The 22,034-nt window shown below is 34.2% G+C and overlaps 1 protein-coding gene across 1 annotated transcript in view; it reads right to left on the bottom strand.

The window, feature by feature from the left end:
• Nucleotides 1-2,626: 2,626 nt before the first annotated feature.
• LOC141346068 (transmembrane protein 255B-like) overlaps nt 2,627-22,034 on the bottom strand; it is a 48,435-nt gene continuing 29,027 nt past the window's right edge. Inside the window, exons 4-9 of the mRNA XM_073850981.1 lie at nt 19,557-19,646; nt 18,996-19,076; nt 18,646-18,731; nt 16,838-16,997; nt 9,308-9,445; nt 2,627-3,823 (exon numbers count right to left, since the gene is read on the bottom strand). Of these exons, the coding sequence (XP_073707082.1) occupies nt 3,665-3,823; nt 9,308-9,445; nt 16,838-16,997; nt 18,646-18,731; nt 18,996-19,076; nt 19,557-19,646 (714 nt within the window). The 3' untranslated portion in view covers nt 2,627-3,664. The remainder of the gene's footprint in view (nt 3,824-9,307; nt 9,446-16,837; nt 16,998-18,645; nt 18,732-18,995; nt 19,077-19,556; nt 19,647-22,034) is intronic.

Here is a 22,034-nt window from a genome sequence, read left to right as displayed (position 1 = left end):
TTCTGAAAAAAAAAAGATTGTAAGGCCCTATTGTTCAAAATGTTGAAAGTTTTGGACTTATTTTTTCACTTAAATAAATATTTTTGTTATTACACAAAGTATAGGCTAAAGTACCGGGAAAGAAGTAATGTTGGCTACTGGCAACCAGCAATCTGTGCAGAAATAAATATTATCAGCCAAGTACTTTGCAACAACCTCTGACCTGTGGTCAAGCCGTACTTCTGAGCCATACATTAGCTAAACCATTCACTTCATCGACAATGAATGGGGTTTGAATTGAGGATTAAGAGATAATTAAGTGTATATTGTGACTTTAGACTTATGTTTACATTTTAATTATTTGAGTTTTCCATGGTTGTTGACATTTCTGTCTTAATAACTGAGGGGATTATGATCAGAGGCAGGTTAAGTTTAAAATAAAAATGCTTGAGTGTAATATATTTTTCTCCTGGTCCTTATTTTAAATGGGTCATAAAAATATCAATAATTATCGATATCGACCGATATGAAACACTGATATCGTGATATAGTTTTCAGCCATATCGCCCAGCCCTAGTAACATTGTCCTCTGCCTCTTCAGCGGCTCAGATGTCGAGAGTAAATGACGACTGCTGTGTTCAATATTACATCCAACAACAGAACACCTCAATCGCTCAATTAGAGTCTTCCTCTGCACCTGAGTCACACAATGGCGATCAGAGTTGGACAGTTTCAGCTCGATGAGGGCGGGGCTAAGGTAAGACGCTCATGTCAATCAACTGTGCTTCGTCACAACGGCAAGAAGCTGAGAATGACCTGATTTTAAAAAGGGGATATTACTTTTAAAGATTAAAAAAAATACCACTGGGTGGATTTGTATCATTTTAGGGTGGTTGTGTACACAAACTGCCAACACACATTAATGTTCAAACAACATGGAAAAGTGAGTTTTGCATCCGATGACTCCTTTAACATTGTTGCCGCAGGTTGCTTTTAGTGTCTGCAGGTTGGAATGCGAATTTGCAGAATATTTAGAATAATTTAAAGAATAGGGGCGCTATTGTTCATCTTCTGTACAGATTTTACAAAACACAAGTGAAGAAGAAACCGAAACACCAGATGCTTCCACATGTAATCTAACACAATCATCAGATATAAAACAGCATCAAAACCATAGATATGGAAAACTGTGTAACGTTGTGGAATAAAATGTCGACCCATGAAGAGGTGATAATGACTGTCAAGCTTTGGGGCATTGATCAACTCCAGCTACGTTTTGATTATCATCAATAGTCTTTTTTGTTCAAAATGCTGTTTATTTATTTTTAATTTATGAAACTTACCCACATTCAAGTGTTTATAAAAAAGAATGCACGAAGCTAGAATTTTTGTTTACAAGCAGATACCCTGTTTTTTTTCTTTTGATGTTTTGCATGTTCAGATATTCATATAACAAAATATATACAAATAAATACCTACATAGGGACATAGCAGTATACTTAAAGTATGATGTAAAGTTCAGTTAAAGAAAACCTATGAGTATTCTTGTAATATAAAACTACTAAATTAGTAGTTTACTGAGACTATACTTCAAAGTGTACTAAAAATGCATAAAAATTATTTAATTAGTAAACTATCAGTATACCTATAAGTTCACTTTTAGTATACTTGCAGTGCAAACTGAAAACATAGATGTAAACTAGCTGTGTACTCAAAGTTTACTACTGTTATGCTTAAAGTATACTTAAAAGCATACTTTTATATACTAGAAATTAGTCCCAAAGAGTATTGAAATAGTACACTTAAAAGTATACTACTAGTACACTAATAATTTATACTTACTACATAAAGTAGACTTAAAATATACTTGAACTTTACTTAAGTATTCTTTTTGAGCGATTGCCTAATCCTGGTAATACTTTTGAAAATTCTAAATCTAAACCTTGCATCACTATAAACATCAGTTTTACAAACTAAATAACTATATTATTTTCTGTAGCATAATAACCAATGATGTCCATGGAGCTTAACTGGCTTTGAACCTGGACAATCGCTTATAACACAAAACATTTGGTTTTCATAACATATGACCTAGCTACATCCAGTCTAATGGAAATCCGTCCTGTTTCCATAGCCGTTACATATGTTAGGATATTTTTAGAGAGGCTAGTGGTCATATGGAATATGTAGAAAGCCTGACATTATTGGAAATGACATTTTAATTGAAGCAGGTGATGCTTCAAAATGCATGACGTCATCTAATGAGGTCCAGTTGTGGAGTACAATGAACAGAACACAGACCTGCTGAGAGAGTCTGAACACTTGAATTGAACACTGCACTGTTCTGTGCTCAAGATGTATGCGTCCTCCTGTTTTCTGTTTCTGTAATCTCTCAAAATGTAATATGTTCTTAATGCAGTTATTTGGAGTCTTTTGTCTTATTGGATTAGACCTTTGTAACCAGACTAAGTCGTCAAATGTTTACTAGTTTTGGTGCATTACTGTCATATGTGAGTGTCAGTCAGAAGCAAAAATGTATTATGTTCGGCCTCAAAATATAGCCTTATGAGAATAAAGCTTTGTTTTTATTTTACTGCCAAGTACACTGCCTTTGGTATAAAATATGAACTTCTTTTTAACAGAGCTTGTACAAAAACAAAAATATATCATTATAATTAAATTTAAAGTAACACTTTTAAGTATAAAAGAGATAAAACATTACACAGAAACAACAATTCAACTTCATCAAAAGAAACATTCACACATCATATACAAACATCTATAGAATGCATTTTGAATGTCTGTTCCTATGCCTTGCTTTTAAAAAGTGCTTCAAGAAAACCTCAAGTTGTAACAAGCTGACGAAATCAACAGAAGTATGGAAAAACTAATGATGATTGATGATAATTAATATTATTCTCTGGAGAAGTTAGTTCAAATGGAGTCACAGTCTACAACTGATTGTAATTAATGATTATATGTTATACATTATGCTATATTTTACAGCTAGACTTTGCAGCCTTACGCTCTTAAAAATAAAGGTGCTTCACGATGCCATAGGAGAACATTTTTTGTCTCAATGGTTCCGTAAAGAACCTTTAACATCTAAAGAACATTTCCTTGTGGTGAAAGAAGGTTCTTGAGATTATAAAAAGGTAAGAAATAGATAGTTCTTTGAAGAACTTTGACTGAATGGTTCTTTGCGGAACCAAAAATCGGTCTTCTATGGCATTGCCGTGAAGAACCTTTTAAAGCACCTTTATTTTTAAGAGTGTATGCCACCTTAAAAGACAATATGAAATTATATTAGCAATGCATTTCGTCAGTAAATGTCTATAATGTGGCATATTTATAAATCAAATGAATTATTCACTAGAAAACGAAATAGAGCGGGCGTCATTTATCCAACAGAGTTTCACTGAGTCATGAAAAGTAGAAAAATATCATTAGTTGTTTTCCCATCCACCCACCCAGGCTTGCTGTAGAAAGGCTATTGTTTCTCCATTACAGAGGTGAAGAAAGTGAAGAGACATTTTGATGAAAGATTATGAAAACAAGCCGTTTTCTTGCTCGCATAAATCTTGTGCAATAGGAGCATGGAAATTTATTCAGAAAGCATTTTTTGAGTTCATATTGTGTTTAAGGCGAGTGCAGTCTAAAGGTCTTTGGTTTGGATTCAGATGTTCTAAGCTGAGAAGGCCGAGGTCTTGTAGGGTAGCAGATTGTAGAGGGGGGCAAAGGGAGGAGGGTTGGGCTGTATGTGGGACGTATCCGATGATCCTCCAGGAGATGCATTCGTTCCTGCAGCCGCAGGTGTTGCTGGAGAAACATAAAGCGATGCCTTCTGGAGGAAAGACGAAAAAATACTGCATTGAAACCAATCTTTTTAGCTTTTAAATTACACATCATCACTTCATCAAGATTCTTGGAGCTGAACAGTAAAGCTATTTTTTGTCTTACTCCAGCTCTGTTCTGTAACCTAGTGAACTACCTCATTGTCTGCTGTAAATAGAGCACATAATAGAAACACTGAGTTAAATGGTGCATTTGATTTACATAAAAAAGTACTTTTCAGTACTGAATTAAAAAAATAACCTGATTTCCTCAATTACCTCTGACGATGACCTGTTCACAATCTTGGATGAAACTTGTCATTTATTTTCTCATGGATTCTTAAACAGACCCTTTGCTGGGAGTTTGACTGACAGGCGATCTGACCAATCATAATGCAGTATTTGCCATTTATAAACCACACAGGCACAAATGCGAGTACTTACAAATTGGCAAAAATTGTACTTGGTTACGTAATCCATTACATTACATTACACATGGTAAGTAATATAATCAGAGTACTTTTGGATTACTTTTAGATTACTTTTGACCCAACTCAGCTAACAATTTTACATTATAAAAACGTTCTCGTGGCGTTCCCATTAAGCAGTGGTGTATAAAGTACCTGAAAGCCATACTTAAGTAAAAGTACAGATATCTTACCAGAAAACGACTATGGTAGAAGTTGAAGTCACCGTTTAGAATATTACTTGAGTAAAAGTCTTAAAGTATGTGATAGCTATTGTACTTAAGTACAAAAAGTGTTTGTTTTTTTTATCTTAAATGTACTTAAGTATTGAAAGTAAATGCACATTTTTTTCCGCAATTGCGAGTTTATATCACACGTTTCTGAGAAAAAAGGCTGAATTATGAGTTGATATTGCAATTCTGACTTCTCCGAATTGGGTGATGTAAACTCACAATTGTGAGAAATAATCACCCAATTCGGAGAAGTCAGAATTGCAAGATAAAAACTTGCAATTGTGAGATAATTTTCCTCACAAATGCGAGTCTATATCATCAATTTCTAAGAAAAAAGAAGTCCGAATTTTGAATTTATATCTCTCAATTCTGACTTTATTTCTTACAATTGCAAGTTTGTATCATGCAATTCTGTGAAAAAAGCCAGAATTTCCTGAAAAGAAGTCAGAAATGCGAGATACAAACTCGCATTTGTGAGAAAAAAGTCAGAATTATACGTTTATTAACTTTGTGTGACAAAAATAAAAGAAAGGTGAAAGAAAGAAAACTAAATTTTAATGCAAATGCAAACATTTTTGAGGGAAAGGCAATATTATTGTGAGCAAACACTTTCTAGAAAGAATGCAATACTTTTGTGAGAATTTTTTGTACAGTTTTATACAAATTTTATTCTCACAGTTGTGAGTTTACATCTCACAATTCTCACAAATGAGATCCTAATGAATATACTTCGGGAAATGTAGTGGAGTAAAAGTAAAAGTAGGCTGAACAATAAAAGTTCTACTAGCGTTACTGCAAGAACGTTTTCCGCTAACTTTGAGAGAACCTTTTGAGAATGTTAGCCCAAGTTAGGAGAACGTTTTCTGTTTACTTCCTTTATCACATTAATTTAAATAGGATAATCTTGTACCATACTGACATTAAAAAACAAAGAGTAAGAAGATATATCACATTTGTTGTTATTAAACACAACAAAGAAGTGCATTGAATTATATTATGTCATGGTATCCCAAACTGGTGTTTGTGAAGGAACTGCAGGGTGTTTATGAGTTTAATGAAAAGCTAATGATTAATTAAATCATAAAAAACATTTAATTAAAATTAATCATTTTAAAAATCAATGAAAATAAAAAAAACTTGCTAAAAAACAAATATTTTATTTGTTTACCTGCATGATATGTGACCATAACCAATGTCAGAGAACCAAAGAACATGCAAATGTGATAATTATTAACACATTTATTTTAAAATCTCAGGGGTACTTCAAGTAAATATATCAGATCAAAGAGGATCAGATGTCTGTCTGTTTCTTGTCTGTTGGTGTATTGTCAGTGTCCTCTTTGCTCCATAATGTATTTTTCACAGAGTAAGAATATGATGTGTGGCATTAGAGCAGGTCTTTGCAAATGGTCAGTTGTCTTGGATTTCAAGCCAAAATGAGATATTGCCTAGAGCTGCTCATTCACTCTTAAAGGGGTCATGGGATGGCCATTTTCCAAAAGTTGATATGATTCTTTAGGGCCTTAACGTGAAGTCTATAACATACTTTGGTTAAAATTTCTCAATGGTAGTGTAAATTTAGTGTAAAAAAACACTCTTTTTACCTTGTCAAAATCAACCCTTTTAGAGCGAGCTATTCTGTTGCATGTTTCTTTAAATGCTAATGAGCTCTGCTTGCCCCACCCCTCTTTGCTGTGGGATGATGAGCCGTAATGTTTACTTTAGCCGCATTTAGCTGGTTTAGCTGAAAAAAAAAAACGCTCATTCTGAGACATTCTTGTCTTCCTCTGCACCTGAGTCACACAATGGTGATCGTATTCGGACTGTTTCAGCTCGGTGAGGGCGGGGCTAAGGTAAGGTGCGCATGTCAATCAACAATCGTGGGAGTGGCCTCTGTCTGTGTTTCGCCACACCCACAAGAAGCTGAGAATGACCTGATTTTAAAAAGAGGATATAACTTTTAAAGGAGTCATCGGATGCAAAACTCACTTTTACATGTTGTTTGAACATTAATGTGTGTTGGCAGTTTGTGTACACAACCACCCTACAATGATAAAAGTCCACCCAGTGGTAGTTTTCTTAATCTTTAAAGGTAATATCCCCTTTTTAAAATCAGGTCATTCTCAGCTTCTTGTGGGTGTGGCGAAACACAGACAGAGGCCACTCCCACGATAGTTGATTGACATGATCGTCTTACCTTAGCCCCGCCCCCACCCAGCTGAAACAGTCCGACTCCGATCGCCATTGTGTGACTCAGTTGCAGAGGAAGACTCTAATTGAGTGATTGAGGTGTTCTGTTGTTGGATGCAAGGTTAATTTAGTTTTGCTTTTTTAAATTCGTTTTATTTTAGTATAGTTTTCAAATTTGCAATAAAACTTAGTTTAGTTTTTATTAGTTTCATTAACAATTTTGTTAGTTTTAGTTTAGTTTCTATTTTGTAAACACATTTCTATTTAGTTTTTATATAGTTTAGTTTCAGTTTTAGTTTTAGTTTTTTAGAGATTAAATAGAGATCACGATTTCCTAGCAATTCTAAACTAAGCAAAATAATACAGAACACAAAACATTAATTGCTTCAGTCTTTTAAAAAAGTGTTTAATTCATTTGAATGAATTATTAATAATTTAATACATAATATTTAAAATAGAATATATTTAATACACCAACTTTTTATATTAAATTTATGAAAAAGTGGTTTGAATGAATAAATGATTTGCTCACAAAAACATAACTGGATGAATCTGCGTTTTTGAATCAATCTCTAGTAGTCAATGACAAATACATTTTTTAACAGTTGTTTCCATCTAGTGGCGAAACAAAGCAATCGACACAAACGTTACTTGAAGCGCCAATTACTTTCAAAAAATGACGTGCTCTGTTTTGATCTCTACCATAGACATCACATCAGTGATATATCCAAACTATGACCTTTAATCAGAATATTGCTGTGATAATATTAACGACTGGGTATTTGAAAAGACTGTTTGTGAAGCTGTTTTTTTTTTTTTTTACATAAACATGATGAGCGCTCTCTCTGTCAGCGGCAGTGCAAATATAGATTTGAATGTTCCGGTAAGACTTTTCAAAGGTTTAATAGACATGAGGAATCGTTGTCATTTACAAATGATCGCGTGGGGGTTTGAATCTCTATCATTTAAGGATTAAGCAGCTCCAGTATATTGGTTTGATCGCTTGTGTTACATAAAATACATCAATAAAAACTGATGCAGTAGCCTAGATTTAATTCAGCTGCTGTTCATGTCGCAGCTATTATTTTTCCGCCATGGGGTGAGAACATAATGATTACGAAAACGATTATTTATTTTTGATAATTATTATTTTATTTCAGTTAGTTTTTCAATAAAAGTTGTTAGTTTCGTTTCGTTCTAGTTTTTCATTTATTTTGACATTTTTATTTTATTTCAGTTTACGAAAATGTTTTTTGATCAATAGTTTTCGTCTTAGTTTTAGTTTTCGTTTACGAAAATGACCTTGGTTGGATGTAATAATGAACACAGCAGTCCTCATTTATGTTATGTTCAACAAAAACATACAAACAGAGCTTCGGGTGAATGCTAGTTTACTCAATGAACTTCAGCGGCAACAAACCAGAATACGGTACAACTGCAAAGCCTGCGCATCAGCATGACTTTACAACAGTATTACTACAACACATAATAACAATGAAGAACTGGTTAGCAACCACAACAATTAACTCCTGACATCTCAGCTGCTGAAGAGGCAGAGGATAACGTTACTTTCGTTTTTAAAAGGAAAGCACCGATCCCGATCTACATATGCGTCTATGTTTGTGTGAATCATTCCTGATGCAGCTTCACCCACAGCAGAAGTGAGTATAAGGGGTTTTTATGCATCTTTGCAAATGGCCTTTCTTAATAATGTGCTTGTTGGCAAGTTTCGCCGATATACACACCTAAACGTGGCTAAAGTAAACATTATAGCTCATAATCCCACAGCAGAGAGGGGCGGGACGAGCAGAGCTCATTAGCATTTAAAGGGACCATGCAATAAAATGAGCTGATATTTTGCAGAGCTGATTTTGACAAGGTAAAAGGGTGTTTTTTTACACTACTATTGAGAATTTTTAACCAAAGTATATTATAGAATTTTCATTAAGACCCTAAAGAATCATATGAACTTGTGGAAAATGGGCATCCGATGACCCCTTTAAAGATTAAAAAAATACCACTGGGTGTATTTTTTATCATTGTAGGGTGGTTGTGTACACAAACTGCCAACACACATTAAGTGAGTTTTGCATCCGATGACCCCTTTAAAAATAAAAATGTAAAAGTTTTGCGCAGCGATGCAATAGATTTGGTTCCCAAAGAACTTTTCACTAAACCATTTATCCCTTTTTATCTGTACTGTGTATATGTTGTTCAAGATGGACGTGGCTAAAATTTGATGCTTAGCGATGTGTGTTTAAGTTGGCCAGTGGAACTTTTGTGACGATGCTTCCAAAAGCAACTTCAGATCACTCAGCAGGGGTGAAAGTGCCTGAAGATCCATGATCTGGGATTGGTTGTACTTCTGGCTGGCGTTCTCTGCAGGGCAGGGGTGTGATCAGGACAAGCCCAATGGTCAGTGTACTTAGGCACGGTTTTATAAGGGAATGCTGTGGGATTTTAGACAGGGATCATTCTGAGAGTACACACCGTATCAACAGGGGATTTGATAGGGAGTCTCACACTCATTTTACGGGCTGCAGAAACTGAATCATACCATAAAAGACTGTGTGCATGTGAGCATAAGTGAGCGTGATGTACTGACCGGGTAGAGCTGGTGTCCTGCGTGAGAGTTAGGATCCATTAGCAAGGGTGCAGTGGGGGAAGAACAGTTGGCCCCATCAAAAGAGAATAGAGATGAACCTCTCCATTGGGACACATCAAGACCGACCACCCCAGCCTTCTGTTGAGAAGAAAAAAAAAAACAAGTATAAGAGTCATCTCTGGCTGCCATATGCCAATAGGATATTTACCAAAGCAGTTTATCTACACAACTGCCCCAGAAAGCATAGTTTACTTCTGTGTTCCAATCCCGGAAATGTCAAAAGGATCCATTGTTTATTGGTATATCTCTGTTGCACGGGGCAATCTCTTGTGTTTGCATAAAAGACAACGCAATCATGTTTTATTTTGATTTATATGCATGCACAAAGTCTATTTTGTAGCTGATGATCCTTGCAGTGGCATGCAGGTCTTAGGTATTTAAAAAACCTAAGTTGGAAGCATTAAAAGTATTGCATGGGAGATAAAATGAAAGATTAATGCCTATCATGTCTTATAAGCTTTCATAAACCTGCATCTGCCGCAAGCCGTATATAACTCGAATGCTCGTCTTGGGAAACAACAGTGGCTGAATTGGCACAGTTTCCTCTAAATGCTGAGACACATTTCCTGAAAGCAATACCACATTAATCAAAACTATAAACGCAAAGCCAAAACCACCAACTCAATATCGCAAACCTCAGACTAAATTAAACACTGTGTTAAAAAATGTTCAATTCAAACACAAACTATCAAATATACTAAACACAATTAGACTGAGATCTGTGTGAATGAAACGGTTACAGTGGTTTTTGGATACTGAAATGAATCAAGGTTGGTCAAGGAAATATGTATACATCTTGAATCTGCCATATCGTGTTTTTTAATATACATTTCTACAAGTGCATATACAATATCAAGAATTTCCTATGTTTACAAGTGTGTTTTTTGTTACTGAGTCTTAGTTTGTTGTGTATTGGCTATTGAGAAAACACAATAAACATGGCACCTCTTACCAAAAAGAAGTATATGAAGTGCACTATTTCAATACTCCTTGAGACTAAATAGACCCACTTTCCAGTATATAAAAGTATACTTTAAGTAGTTTACATCTATGTTTTCAGTTTGTACAGCAAGTATACTAAAAGTGAACTTATAGGTATACTGATAGTTTACTAATTAAATACTTTATGTATTTTTTAGTACACTTTGAAGTATAGTCTCAGTAAACTACTAGTTTAGTAGTTTTATACTGCATGTATACTCATTAAGTTTTCCTTAAGTGAACTTTACATCATACTTTAAGTATGCCACTATGTCTCTATTTCGGTATTAATTTCTATTTATTTTGTTATAGAAATATAGAAACATACAAAATATCAAAAGTAAAAACAGGGTATCGCTTGTAAAAAAAAAAAAAAAAAAATTATTCTAGCTTCATGCATTCTTTTTGTAAACACTTGACATTTTATTAAAAAAATATATATATATTTTGAATAAAAAGCGAAAAAGAAAAAAGACAAATTATGTTAATCAAAATGTAAATGGAGTTGATCAACACCCCAAAGCTTAATAATGATTATTACCTCTTCATGTGTCAACATTTTATTCCATAACGTTACACAGTTTTCCATATCTATGGTTTTGATGCTGTTTTATGTCTGATGATTGTGTTAGATTACATGTGGAAGCATCTGTTGTTTCGGTTTCTTCTTCACTTGTGTTTTAGAAATTCTGTCCAGAAGATGCGCAATAGCGCCCCTAGCGTCATTAAGTATATTTCTGATAAGTACATAAAAAGTAGACTGAAATTATCCTTTCCTATTTTTTTGTTTGAAAGAAGTATACTAATAGCACACTTAAATACACTTCTTTTTCGTAAGGGACAACCTAAAAACCTAATAAGTTTAAGCCAGATTCACAAATGGATTAACTGATCAAGAAGAGCAAAGTTTCTAGTGATGAAGACAGACAATGCTGACAAAGTGTCAGAGATATTTCGCTGAATCAGCAGGAAAGCGTCCAAACATTTACAATGTCTTCACACTGATTTTCCAGGGGATAAATTATGTCAAAAATAAACCCAAATGTTTCTCTTCATTGCACTTTGCTGACAGATTTAAAAAAGCCTCTCCAGTGGTCCGACAGATTTGCAGTGATTTATATGATGCGCTGTCCAATTCTGTCCCACTTACAGTCTTCAAAGCAGCACTATTTTGATCTCTGTGAAACACTGGACCAGTAAAAGTAACAGTTTTCCTTTCTTTTTCAGAAGCGTTTCCAGAAGAACATCTGTGTCTTCAGCACTAATCCAATAAGAGGAGCTTTTAAAGCAAAGCTGGAGTTCATCTGTCATTTCACGTACGGCTTATGAATAGATCAGAATCTATGTAGATATTACTGGGGAATGGCAAGAGGTCATGCACTCAGGATTTGTGCAAAACAAACTTTAAAACTACATGTACAAGTATTATTTTTGTTACAGTCTTTGATGAAGGTCAAGGTTGTGTGTGAGATAAAAAACACACAAACATGTTTCGTTTGGAGAGGATCAAAAATCACAAAATTAGTTTGTAAAACAAATTTCCCACACAGTCTGGTTCATTTTATTATGGCCTAGAACACACCATGACATATTTATTGTTTAATTGGATGCCTATTAGCTTCCTGGGGTCCACAAGTCAATCTAAAACATACAGTTGTACAATAGATAAAAAGACAAAAAAGAAAAACACTATACATCTCAGCATTAGCAGCACTTAAAATAAACGTCTACATATTTAGAAGCATATCTTCACATTTTCTTTAAAATACAACAGTCACTCTTTGGTATATTTATGGGAACCATATTCCAAGCAAAAGAACGTCGATAAAGTGCAGTATTTTTCATCAAAATAGTTTGTGGACTTGACTAACTTGAATTGAAAGCAACATTTTTTCTACTCTTTTTTTTGATCAATGGGACTAAAATTAAAACAGCAGATTTTATCTTTCATCATGTTAACAATAGGATTAAACACTAATTGTAAATCATTACTATACATGCCAGATCGTAAATTATTCACTTTATTAATGAAAAAAAGTGTTAAAATAATTAGCTATATCTAAGGGTTTAATGATAAACTGTCCTTCATTTTCCACACACCCTTGAAATTTATTTATTTATTGTCATTATTTCATTTAGTGTTTACCATTACCATCTGCACGTTTATTTCTTGTCTTATAATATTCCTTCTTTTTGATATAATGTTATTTTTATTACCTTGTTTCTTAACTTATGATGACAATTCTTTATTACGGTCATTTCCTAATTTCTGTGCAGCATCTTTTGCCTTGTTTCTTTGAAGCATTAAAGACCTCAGATCATCATCGAGTAATCTCTGCAAGCACTTGTATAGACGACAAAGGAGGTATTAGTGTAAAATTCATATGCACTTTGTTAAAAGGTTATCTTAAAGTAAAATATAGCGCAGTCCATCTCATGGAAATGTTTCATGCCAACTAATTTAATGCAAAGTCTAGTAAATGCGCTTCTTCAAAAGTATTTGACCCTGTTGCCATGTAGTGTTTCCAACAATGTTTCAGTTCTGATTGGGTCATGCAGACACCCACAAATTAGAATTGGTGATTTTAGCCAACTCTTGTCATTTTTGTGTGCTAACTGAGGAACACCAGAGCAGCTGTTCTAAAACAGTGTTTCACATAGTGTGCCATGGATTATTTTTTAACTAGTGATGTCAGAAGTACCTGTGCCTGGATACTCGAAAAAACTAATGATAACTGTTTTCAAACAGTTCTGTGTGCATTTGTGCTCTGAAGAGAGTCAAAGGTATCTATTTGTATTGTTTTTGCAGCACTGTAAATCAATCAAAGTCATATCTGCCCTTACAAAGTTTTAGTATTCTTTCAAACTAAAACAGGAAAGTATGCTTTCAGTCTACATTTTATGTACTTCTCAGAAATATACTTAAAATGACATTGAAGTATACTTGACATACTTAGAAAAAGTCTAAATATATTTGAGCTATTTCCTAAACACAAGCGAAGAAGAAACCGAAACAACAGATGCTTCCACATGTAATCTAACACAATCATCATACATTAAACAGCATCACAACCATCGATATGGAAAACTGTGTAACGTTATGGAATAAAATGTTGATGAAGAGGTAATAATGACTGACTCCATTTACATTTTGATTAACATGATTTGTCTTTTTTCCGCTTTTTGTTCAAAATGTTATTTATTTTTAGTTTATGAAACTTACCCACATTCAAGTGTTTATAAAAAAGAATGCATAAACTTAGAATAAAATGTTTTTGTTTACAAGCAAGTTTTTTCTTTTGATGTTTTGTATGTTCAGATATTCATTTAACAAAATATATACAAATTGATACCTAAATAGGGACATAGTAGTATACTTGAATGATGTATGATGTAAAGTTCACTTAAAGAAAGCGTATACATGCAGTATAAATCTACTAAACTAGTATTTTACTGAGACTATACTTCAAAGTGTACTAAAAATCCATAAAAAAGGATTTTCATGAGGTTTTCACTCAAATCAGTTTTTATGACTGTACAAAGTGTAAAGAGTGATTGCATAAATGCAAAATACAAATTAGTTGATAAATTATATAAAATATTTGAATAATTAATGAATGTGTGACAACAATAAATTGTAAACTGTATGTATTTTGACCGCACTACTACGACAATATATTTTTTCTGTTCTTACATTAAAAATGTGTAATGCAGATGTTTAACAAAAATTAAAAAAATGAAACTAGGTATAAACTGGACTTATAAAAATTATAAAACTTGAAACGAATAAAGCAATCCTCCTAAGAAACACCATCAGTCAAACATGGTGATGACAGCATTATATTCAGATTTACAAATACAAACAACTAGAAAGCTTGTTTGTATCAAGGGCAACATGGACAAAAACAAACTCAAACATCCTTGAGCAGAATCTGGTTTGGTCAGCCAAATATCTGCCTATAAACCAAGATTGATTTTCCTGCAGGAAAATGAATTTCCCATCCTTTAACACAGAAGGATTATTGGAAGCAAAACACAAAACTTTGCAGCTGTTTTAGGCTTTAATCAATAAACAAAAGCAGAAACACTCACTCTTTCTTAACTGGGAATGTCACTTTATTGCCTTTAAACCAGTGTGACTAAGCTCTGCAGACGATCCAGCACGTCTGGTCTTTAATCAGCCAAGAAGGACCCACATCACACCCCATAATCTCACTCTGCTGGCTCCCAGTTGTGGCCAGAATCAAATGCAAGGTTTTGATGCGGACTTTCAGGACAGCCGCTGGAACAGCAACTCTATACCTTCATATTGAGGCAAATAAACACTTTCCAAAACCTTCACGCTCTCCATTCCTCTCTGATGGAATGAGCTGCCAACCACTACCACCGCATCGAACAGCACTTAACCACCTCACACACTTAAAATAATGCACTTAAACACACACTGACACTTGCAAAAAGAAAACAAATCTCTGCATTTCTTCTTTCGCTTGCTTCTTAGTTGTCTAATAACCCTGGCATCGTATATTACAAATATTGTTGGCTCTTTGACAAAATACTTGTTCCTCCTCTTTTGTAAACAGCACCTGCAACATGCATAAATGTAAATGTGTTTTATCAAAAATTGTTATTGAAACATGACAATTTAAAAATCCATTGTTTTTTGTAATTCGGCCTTGAGTTTACTTTTAACTGAAACCCATTTTACAAAATAAGTGTTCTTTCTTGGCAACATACTATCTAAAACTGAATGAGTCATTACTTTATAGAATGTACAATAGAAAAAGATAGGGTCCTCTATGCAGAAATTCAATTGGAAGTCTGATTGAATTTGCTTTCCAGTGGGTGTAGGTTGGATGTGGATGGTGCCCCCATGGTAAAAATTCCAAAATACATGGCCTTTGGTTACTATGCAAGTTTGTTTTTCTCACAGAATAAAAAATGAATAAAAATATGGTAATTCTGAACTTTTTTTCTCACAAGTCGGACTTGCAATTCAGACTTTATCAAAATTGTAAGGTAAAAAAAAGTCACAATTACCCTTTATATTTTGTGTCAGAAATGAGCTTTCGTAGGTTCCACATGTGCAAGGGGAAAAAACTAACTAAAATGCACAGTCCATCACACATTCTTACTCTTCTCCTCTACCTCTTCTCCCTTTTTCTGACCAACTACTCCTCTCCCTCGTACAACTATTTCTCTTCCTCTCCCAGGCATTGTATGCATGAAACCAATTCACAGAGGTTTTTTAACTCTATTTTGATGTAATGGAAAGAGCTTCAACACCTATTTCTCCAACTGAGACTGGAATCTCATTTCATTGATCGGTTACTTAAAATATGCTTATCAGTTGTTACAATATTTTATATAGGGAGATTTTTTTCAATACTTCTGAGCTGCTGTTGTTGCAGAAGTAGAAGCTTTTTACTGTATTTAGGGTTTGGAACATTACGTCTTCATTTCTGACATGCTGTGTTTAAGCATTTGTCAATGAGACTACAAAGATCCATGATTTTGGTTTTGGGTAAGCTTGTATGAAAAGAAAATGTGTGCATTTTAGAAACATGGTAATTGACTACATATTGTGTGAAAACAACACAAATTGTGGTATGGTCACAACAGATGAATGTTGTGCCAATTGTGTTTAGAGTTTTGAAATTTACAGATTGGACAAAAGGACATTAGCAATTAAAAAACACATTTTGCATGATCCCTTTTTTTAAATTATTTGGTTAAAATAATGAACATTTTGCAGATTCTGCAAGGTGTTTGTAAACTTTTGACTTCATCTGTACAATGACAGCCTATTTTAGACCAATGTACATGATTAAACAAACATTTTATGGTCCTATGACTTTCATAGGTGAAGTAAACACACATAAATACATTTAGACCACGTAACTTAGTGATTGCTATCAGCATGTGAAAAGACGCCCAATCAGCACAACAACAAAAATGTTTTTGCAACAGCAAGCTAGCTTTGAAAAGCACAAGATCTCACCTTCCTTGCAAATCACTCTTACAGTTTTTTTTTTTTTTTAAATGATAACAAGCATTTACCAATACTTATTGAAAGCCAAAAACATTACTGAAAATAACTCAATATTGGCCAGATTTGTTTAAGGTCTTTTTTACTCTTTATTGATGTAATGGAAAGAGCTTCAACACCTGACTATTCCTCCAATGGAGCCTGGAATCAGCTATTTCTAAATATTTCATTGATCTGTTACTTAAAAATGCTGATCAGTTATTACAATATTTTACATATAGAGATTTTTTTCAATACTTTTGAGCTGTATACTGTATTTAAGGTTTGGAACATTAGGTCTTCATTTCTGACATGCTGTGTTTTAGCATTTGTAAATAAGACTAAAAAGATCCATGATTTTGGCCTGATTTGTTTAAGTTAAGACAAATTCTGAAAGTCACACAATGCTAGGGCAGACCATTCTTTTTCTTTCTCTGTCTGTGATTAGCTCAGTGACTCACCATGTCTTTGATACTGCCCAGTACAGCTGTGGTCATGATTCCACACACGAAAGCCAGCAGGTTGAGGGTGGTTAGGACCCAGAGAAGAACATACAGAGAGTGGACCTCCTGACAGCTTTGCACACCAACAAACTCATAGTAATTGTTCAGATATCCTCCACTGGAAAACATACCAAGCAGGCAAATTATTGTCATGATACTACATGCCCATGGTATGTCATATTACTAGATGTTCTAAAGAAAGAGTACAGTGAATTTGTACGTTTTCCCACTGACAAAGTAACGATCAGTCTATAATTTTAATGGTAAGTTTATTTTAACAGTGAAATACAGAAGAATAACAAATAAATCCAGAAAAATGCATTTCAAAAAAGTTATAAATTGATTTGCATTTTAATGAGTGAATATCAATCAGCAAGATTTCTGGCTCCCATGTGTCTTTTATACAAGTAACAAACTGAGATTAGGGGTATTCTCTAAAAGGAAGTGCTCCTAATCTCAGTTTGTTACCTGTACAAAAGACACCTGTCCACAGAAGCAATCAATCAATCAGATTCCAAACTCTCCACCATGGTCAAGACCAAAGAGCTGTCCAAGGATGTCAGGGACAAGATTGTAGACCTACACAAGGCTGGAATGGGCTACAAGACCATCACCAAGCAGCTTGGTGATAAGGTGACAACAGTTGGTGCGATTATTCCCAAATGGAAGAAACACAAAATAACGGTCAGTCTCCCTCTGTCTGGGGCTCCACGCAAGATCTCACCTCGTGGAGTTTCAATGATCATGAGAACGGTGAGGAATCAGGCCAGAACTACACGAGAGGATCTTGTCAATGATCTCAAGGCAGCTGGGTCCATAGTCACCAAGAAAACAATTGGTAACACACTACACAGTGAAGGACTGAAATCCTGCAGAAGCAAGGTCCCTCTGCTCAAGAAAACACATGTACAGCGCATCTGAAGTTTGCCAACGAACATCTGAATTATTCAGAGGAGAACTGGGTGAAAGTGTTGTGGTCAGATGAGACCAAAATCCAGCTCTTTGGCATTAACTCAACTCAACCGTGTTTGGAGGAGGAGGAATGCTGCCTATGACCCCAAGAACACCATCCCCACTGTCAAACATGGAGCTGGAAACATCATGCTTTGGGGGAAGAACCTAGGCTGAGAACCACCTTCCCTTAGGCAGGGCATTGAAAATGGGCAGTGGATGGGTATTCCAGCCTAATAAATGACCCAAAACACACAGCCAAGGCAACAAAGAAGTGGCTCAAAAAGAAGCACATGAAGGTCCCGGAGTAGAAAATCTGTGGAGGGAGCTGAAGGTTCGAGTTGCCAAATGTCAGCCTCAAAACTTTAATGGCTTAGAGAGGATCTGCAAAAAGGAGTGTGCAAACCTGGTGGACAACTGCAAGAAACATCTGACCTCTGTGATTGCCAACAAGGGTTTTGCCACCAAGTACTAAGTCATGTTTTGCAAAGGGATCAAATATCTTTTTCACTCATTAAAATGCAAATCAATTTATCATTTTTTGAAAGGCGCTTTTCAGGTGTTTTTTGTTGTTTTTCTGTCTCTCACTGTTCAAATAAACTACCATTAAAATTATAGACTGATCATTTCTTTGTCAGTGATAAAAAAATTTTTTTTCCTCACTGTAAGTGGATTCATCCCATAAATATAAGTAGTTGTATTAGATTTTTTTGCTTTTTAATGCCATGCATTGAACAAATAACTCTTTTTGCATTATTGTTAAGTGTTTCATTAAATTATCCCTTTCTGTCTTCACCAATATGTGAATTACTTACTTGGCACAATCATACAAATCACAACAGTAACACGTTCCACTACGGACTTTCATATTACAGGACTCCGTTAGTCCTTGACAGGGAACCTGCAAAACAATTCACTGTCTTTTAGAAATAAAAATTACATACAGTTTTGTGCACACCTTTTTATCCACATATCTCTTCTTTATTCAGTTTTCTTCACATTAAAATTGTTAATAATAACAACTTGAGATGCTAAATAACTGCATATAATAGTTCAGGGATCGCAACTCATCATAAAATTAGGACTTTTGTCCTTGTTGTTGAATTTAAGTGTGCATGTTGTATAAATATATACAAATATATTTTACACAGCTGACTTGACTCACTGAAGCGTAGTAGTTCTCATAGATGTAACTGTTTCCACTGGTGTAGAACTGACATCTTCCTGCTTTCATTGGACGCATATCCTGTTGGAGGGTAACAAAATTTGTCTTCACTTTGACTTTTTCCCTGGAACTGTGTTGAAACTAGGGATGCACCGATGTATCATCCAATAAAAGCAATTATCTGCACTATCAGCTATTGGCCGATTGTTTAAAAACAGCTGATGATCAGGGCCGAATATTTTCTGTCAAATCAAAAGCAGTGGAAAAGCAACTCGCATTAAGAAAATCTTCTTGTGTTGAATCCAGGTTAAAACAATATTAATGCAACATCATTAACGTTGGTTCTGAACCACCTGTAGTTAAAGTCAGGGTTGACAGGTATGTGAGCTATAACTAAAAGAGGGAGCTTATTTTTTGGCAATTGTGTATGTATATTAAAGTAAATCTGTCATGAAGACAAGTATTTATAAACTACCTTATGTGCATAGATAAAGTGTGTGTAAGGCTGGCCACAGGAACTTGGGGCCAAAAAAACAAATATTTTATGGTTACCGTACTTACAATGTTGAGTAGGATGAAAACACCATCAACCACAAGACAAAGGAAACTGGAAATTATACCAAAACTCAGGAAGATGATGGCTGCAATCAGCTGGACAGAAAAAGAAAAATGGATTACACATACACGTTTCCCCAAATACACCAAAATATGTAATATTAACAACCTAGAAATATATACTATGAAATGCATATTTTTCCTTTTCATTAAAAATACATAATGCAATAATAAAGAATAAAATATAAATGTGACCCTGGACCACGAAACCAGTCTTAAGTCGCTGGGGTATATTTGTAGCAATAGCCAAAAATACTTTGTATGGGTCAAAATTATTGATTTTTCTTTTATGCCAAAAATCATTATGAAATTAAGTAAAGTTCATGTTCCATGAAGATTTTTTGTAAAATTCCTACTGTACATACATCAAAATGTAATTTTTGATTAGTTATATGCATTGTTAAGAACTTAATTTGGACAACTTTAAAGGAGATTTTCTTAGTATTTTGATTTTTTTGCAACCTCAAATAGATGTATCTCGGCCAAATATTGTCCTGTCCTAACAAACCATACATCAATAGAAAGCTTATTTATTGAGCGTTCATATCATGTATACATCTCAGTTTTGTAAAATTTAACCTTATGACTGGTTTTGTAGTCCAGGGTCACAAATAATACACAATAAAAATATAATTTTATTGAACAATTTTATTAAAAAAAAATGACATTCCCTAAAGAATTACTGACCATACGCTAATTATTCAGTTGTAATATGGAGCACTCGCATTACTGTACCACAAGATATATATTATTGATCACAGTTATCTTAATTATGACAGTTCAAATATTGCAGTACATGAAACCGCTTCATTTGACATCAACTGTACTGTAGTAAATACCTTTCATAGCATATCCATATATGTGGACAATCAGGACATGAACAGAGTCTTTATCCAAAGTTACAAATTTTTATGTTATTGTCCTGGGGGCGCAACAAAAACTCATCTGGCTTTGAAACTAGCCATAAATTACATATAACGGAGTACATGGACTCAACCAAATGTCACAGTGTGTTTATTTTAACATGCAATATGAAATCCACAGGGACACATCTCTTCTCAGCTGATCAGAGACAGACTGCCAAGAGAAGCTGAACCCACCAACAGAGAGGAAGAAGTGAATACAGACTGTACTGTATATAAAGGTCATCGCAGAAACAGAGAGGAGAGTAACAGGAAGGAAGATAAAAGGACAAGGTCCACACTTAGGACACCTGGACCTGCTTCTTGTTCAGTTTAGTGAAATCTATGCCAGATGTAAAAATCACAGTTCAAAGATGGGAATGAGGAAGGCATATTTAAATGAAACACGACATACATGAGCATACATTCTTGTCTGAATAATAGTCTTGTGGTATGACTGTATGCTTTGTGTTCAATTGATTCTCCTGAGACAGAACTATATCTGTTTGTCTGACCAATGGCAGATGGGGGAACGTTCAGAAACAGCTTTAAATTACAATAGCATCTGTGGTGGAAATTATATGGTTACATCTTAGCAATAAAAAAGCCAAACTCCTTTTGTCTTGCTATGGATATTAATACATACAACCCCATTTAGAAGATGCTCACTTTTTAACAAATAAACAAATCACAGATATGACACAAAACAATTTTTGTTTAATTATTCAACACTCTGGTTATGCGAAACCTATCTCAAACAAATGAAATTAAAATAGTTGAATTAATGGATAATTATTTTCCATATCAAGTAGAGGTAAAAAAAAAAATTATGGAATCAGCTGGTAATTTGTATTTCTGAAACAAATATCTAAACATATCTAAAATGCTAATTAGCAATGGTGAATAAAAAGAAAAGCCATACTTAAGGAAAAGTACAGATATCTTACCAGAAAACAACTTTATAAGAAGCTGAAGTCACCGTTTAGAATGTTACTTCAGTAAAAGGCTTACTTAAGTACATTTAAGATTTAAAAAATACTTTTTGTACTTAAGTATTGAAAGTAAAAGTATAAGTAAATGCAATTTTTTTTCACAATTGCGAGTTTGTATCATCCATATCTGAGAAAAGAAAAAAAAAGTTGGAATTATGAGTTTATATTGCAACTTTATTTCTCACAATTGTGAATTTATATCACCCATTTCTGCGGGAAAAAAAGTCTAAATTATGAGTTTATATTGCTATTCTGACTTTATTTCTCACAATTGCAAGTTTATATCACCCAGTTCTAAAAACAAAAGTCAGAATTTAGTTTGTATCATGCAATTCTGGGAAAAAAAGTGCAAGATACAAACTCGTATTTGTGAGAAAAAAAGTCAGAATTGCGAGTTCTATCTCTGAGGAAAAAAAAACAATCAGAATTATGAGTTAATAAACTCTGAGTTTGCTCACAAAAACTTTTGTGATTGAAATAAAAAGGTAAAAGGGAGAAAACTAAATTTCAATGAAAATGCAAAAATGTTT

The sequence above is a fragment of the Garra rufa genome, chromosome 11 (assembly GCF_049309525.1).
Source record: "Garra rufa chromosome 11, GarRuf1.0, whole genome shotgun sequence".
Taxonomy (NCBI): Eukaryota; Metazoa; Chordata; class Actinopteri; order Cypriniformes; family Cyprinidae; genus Garra; species Garra rufa.
Note: the sequence above shows the minus strand (reverse complement) of the source record. Positions and strands in the feature narration are given on the sequence as shown.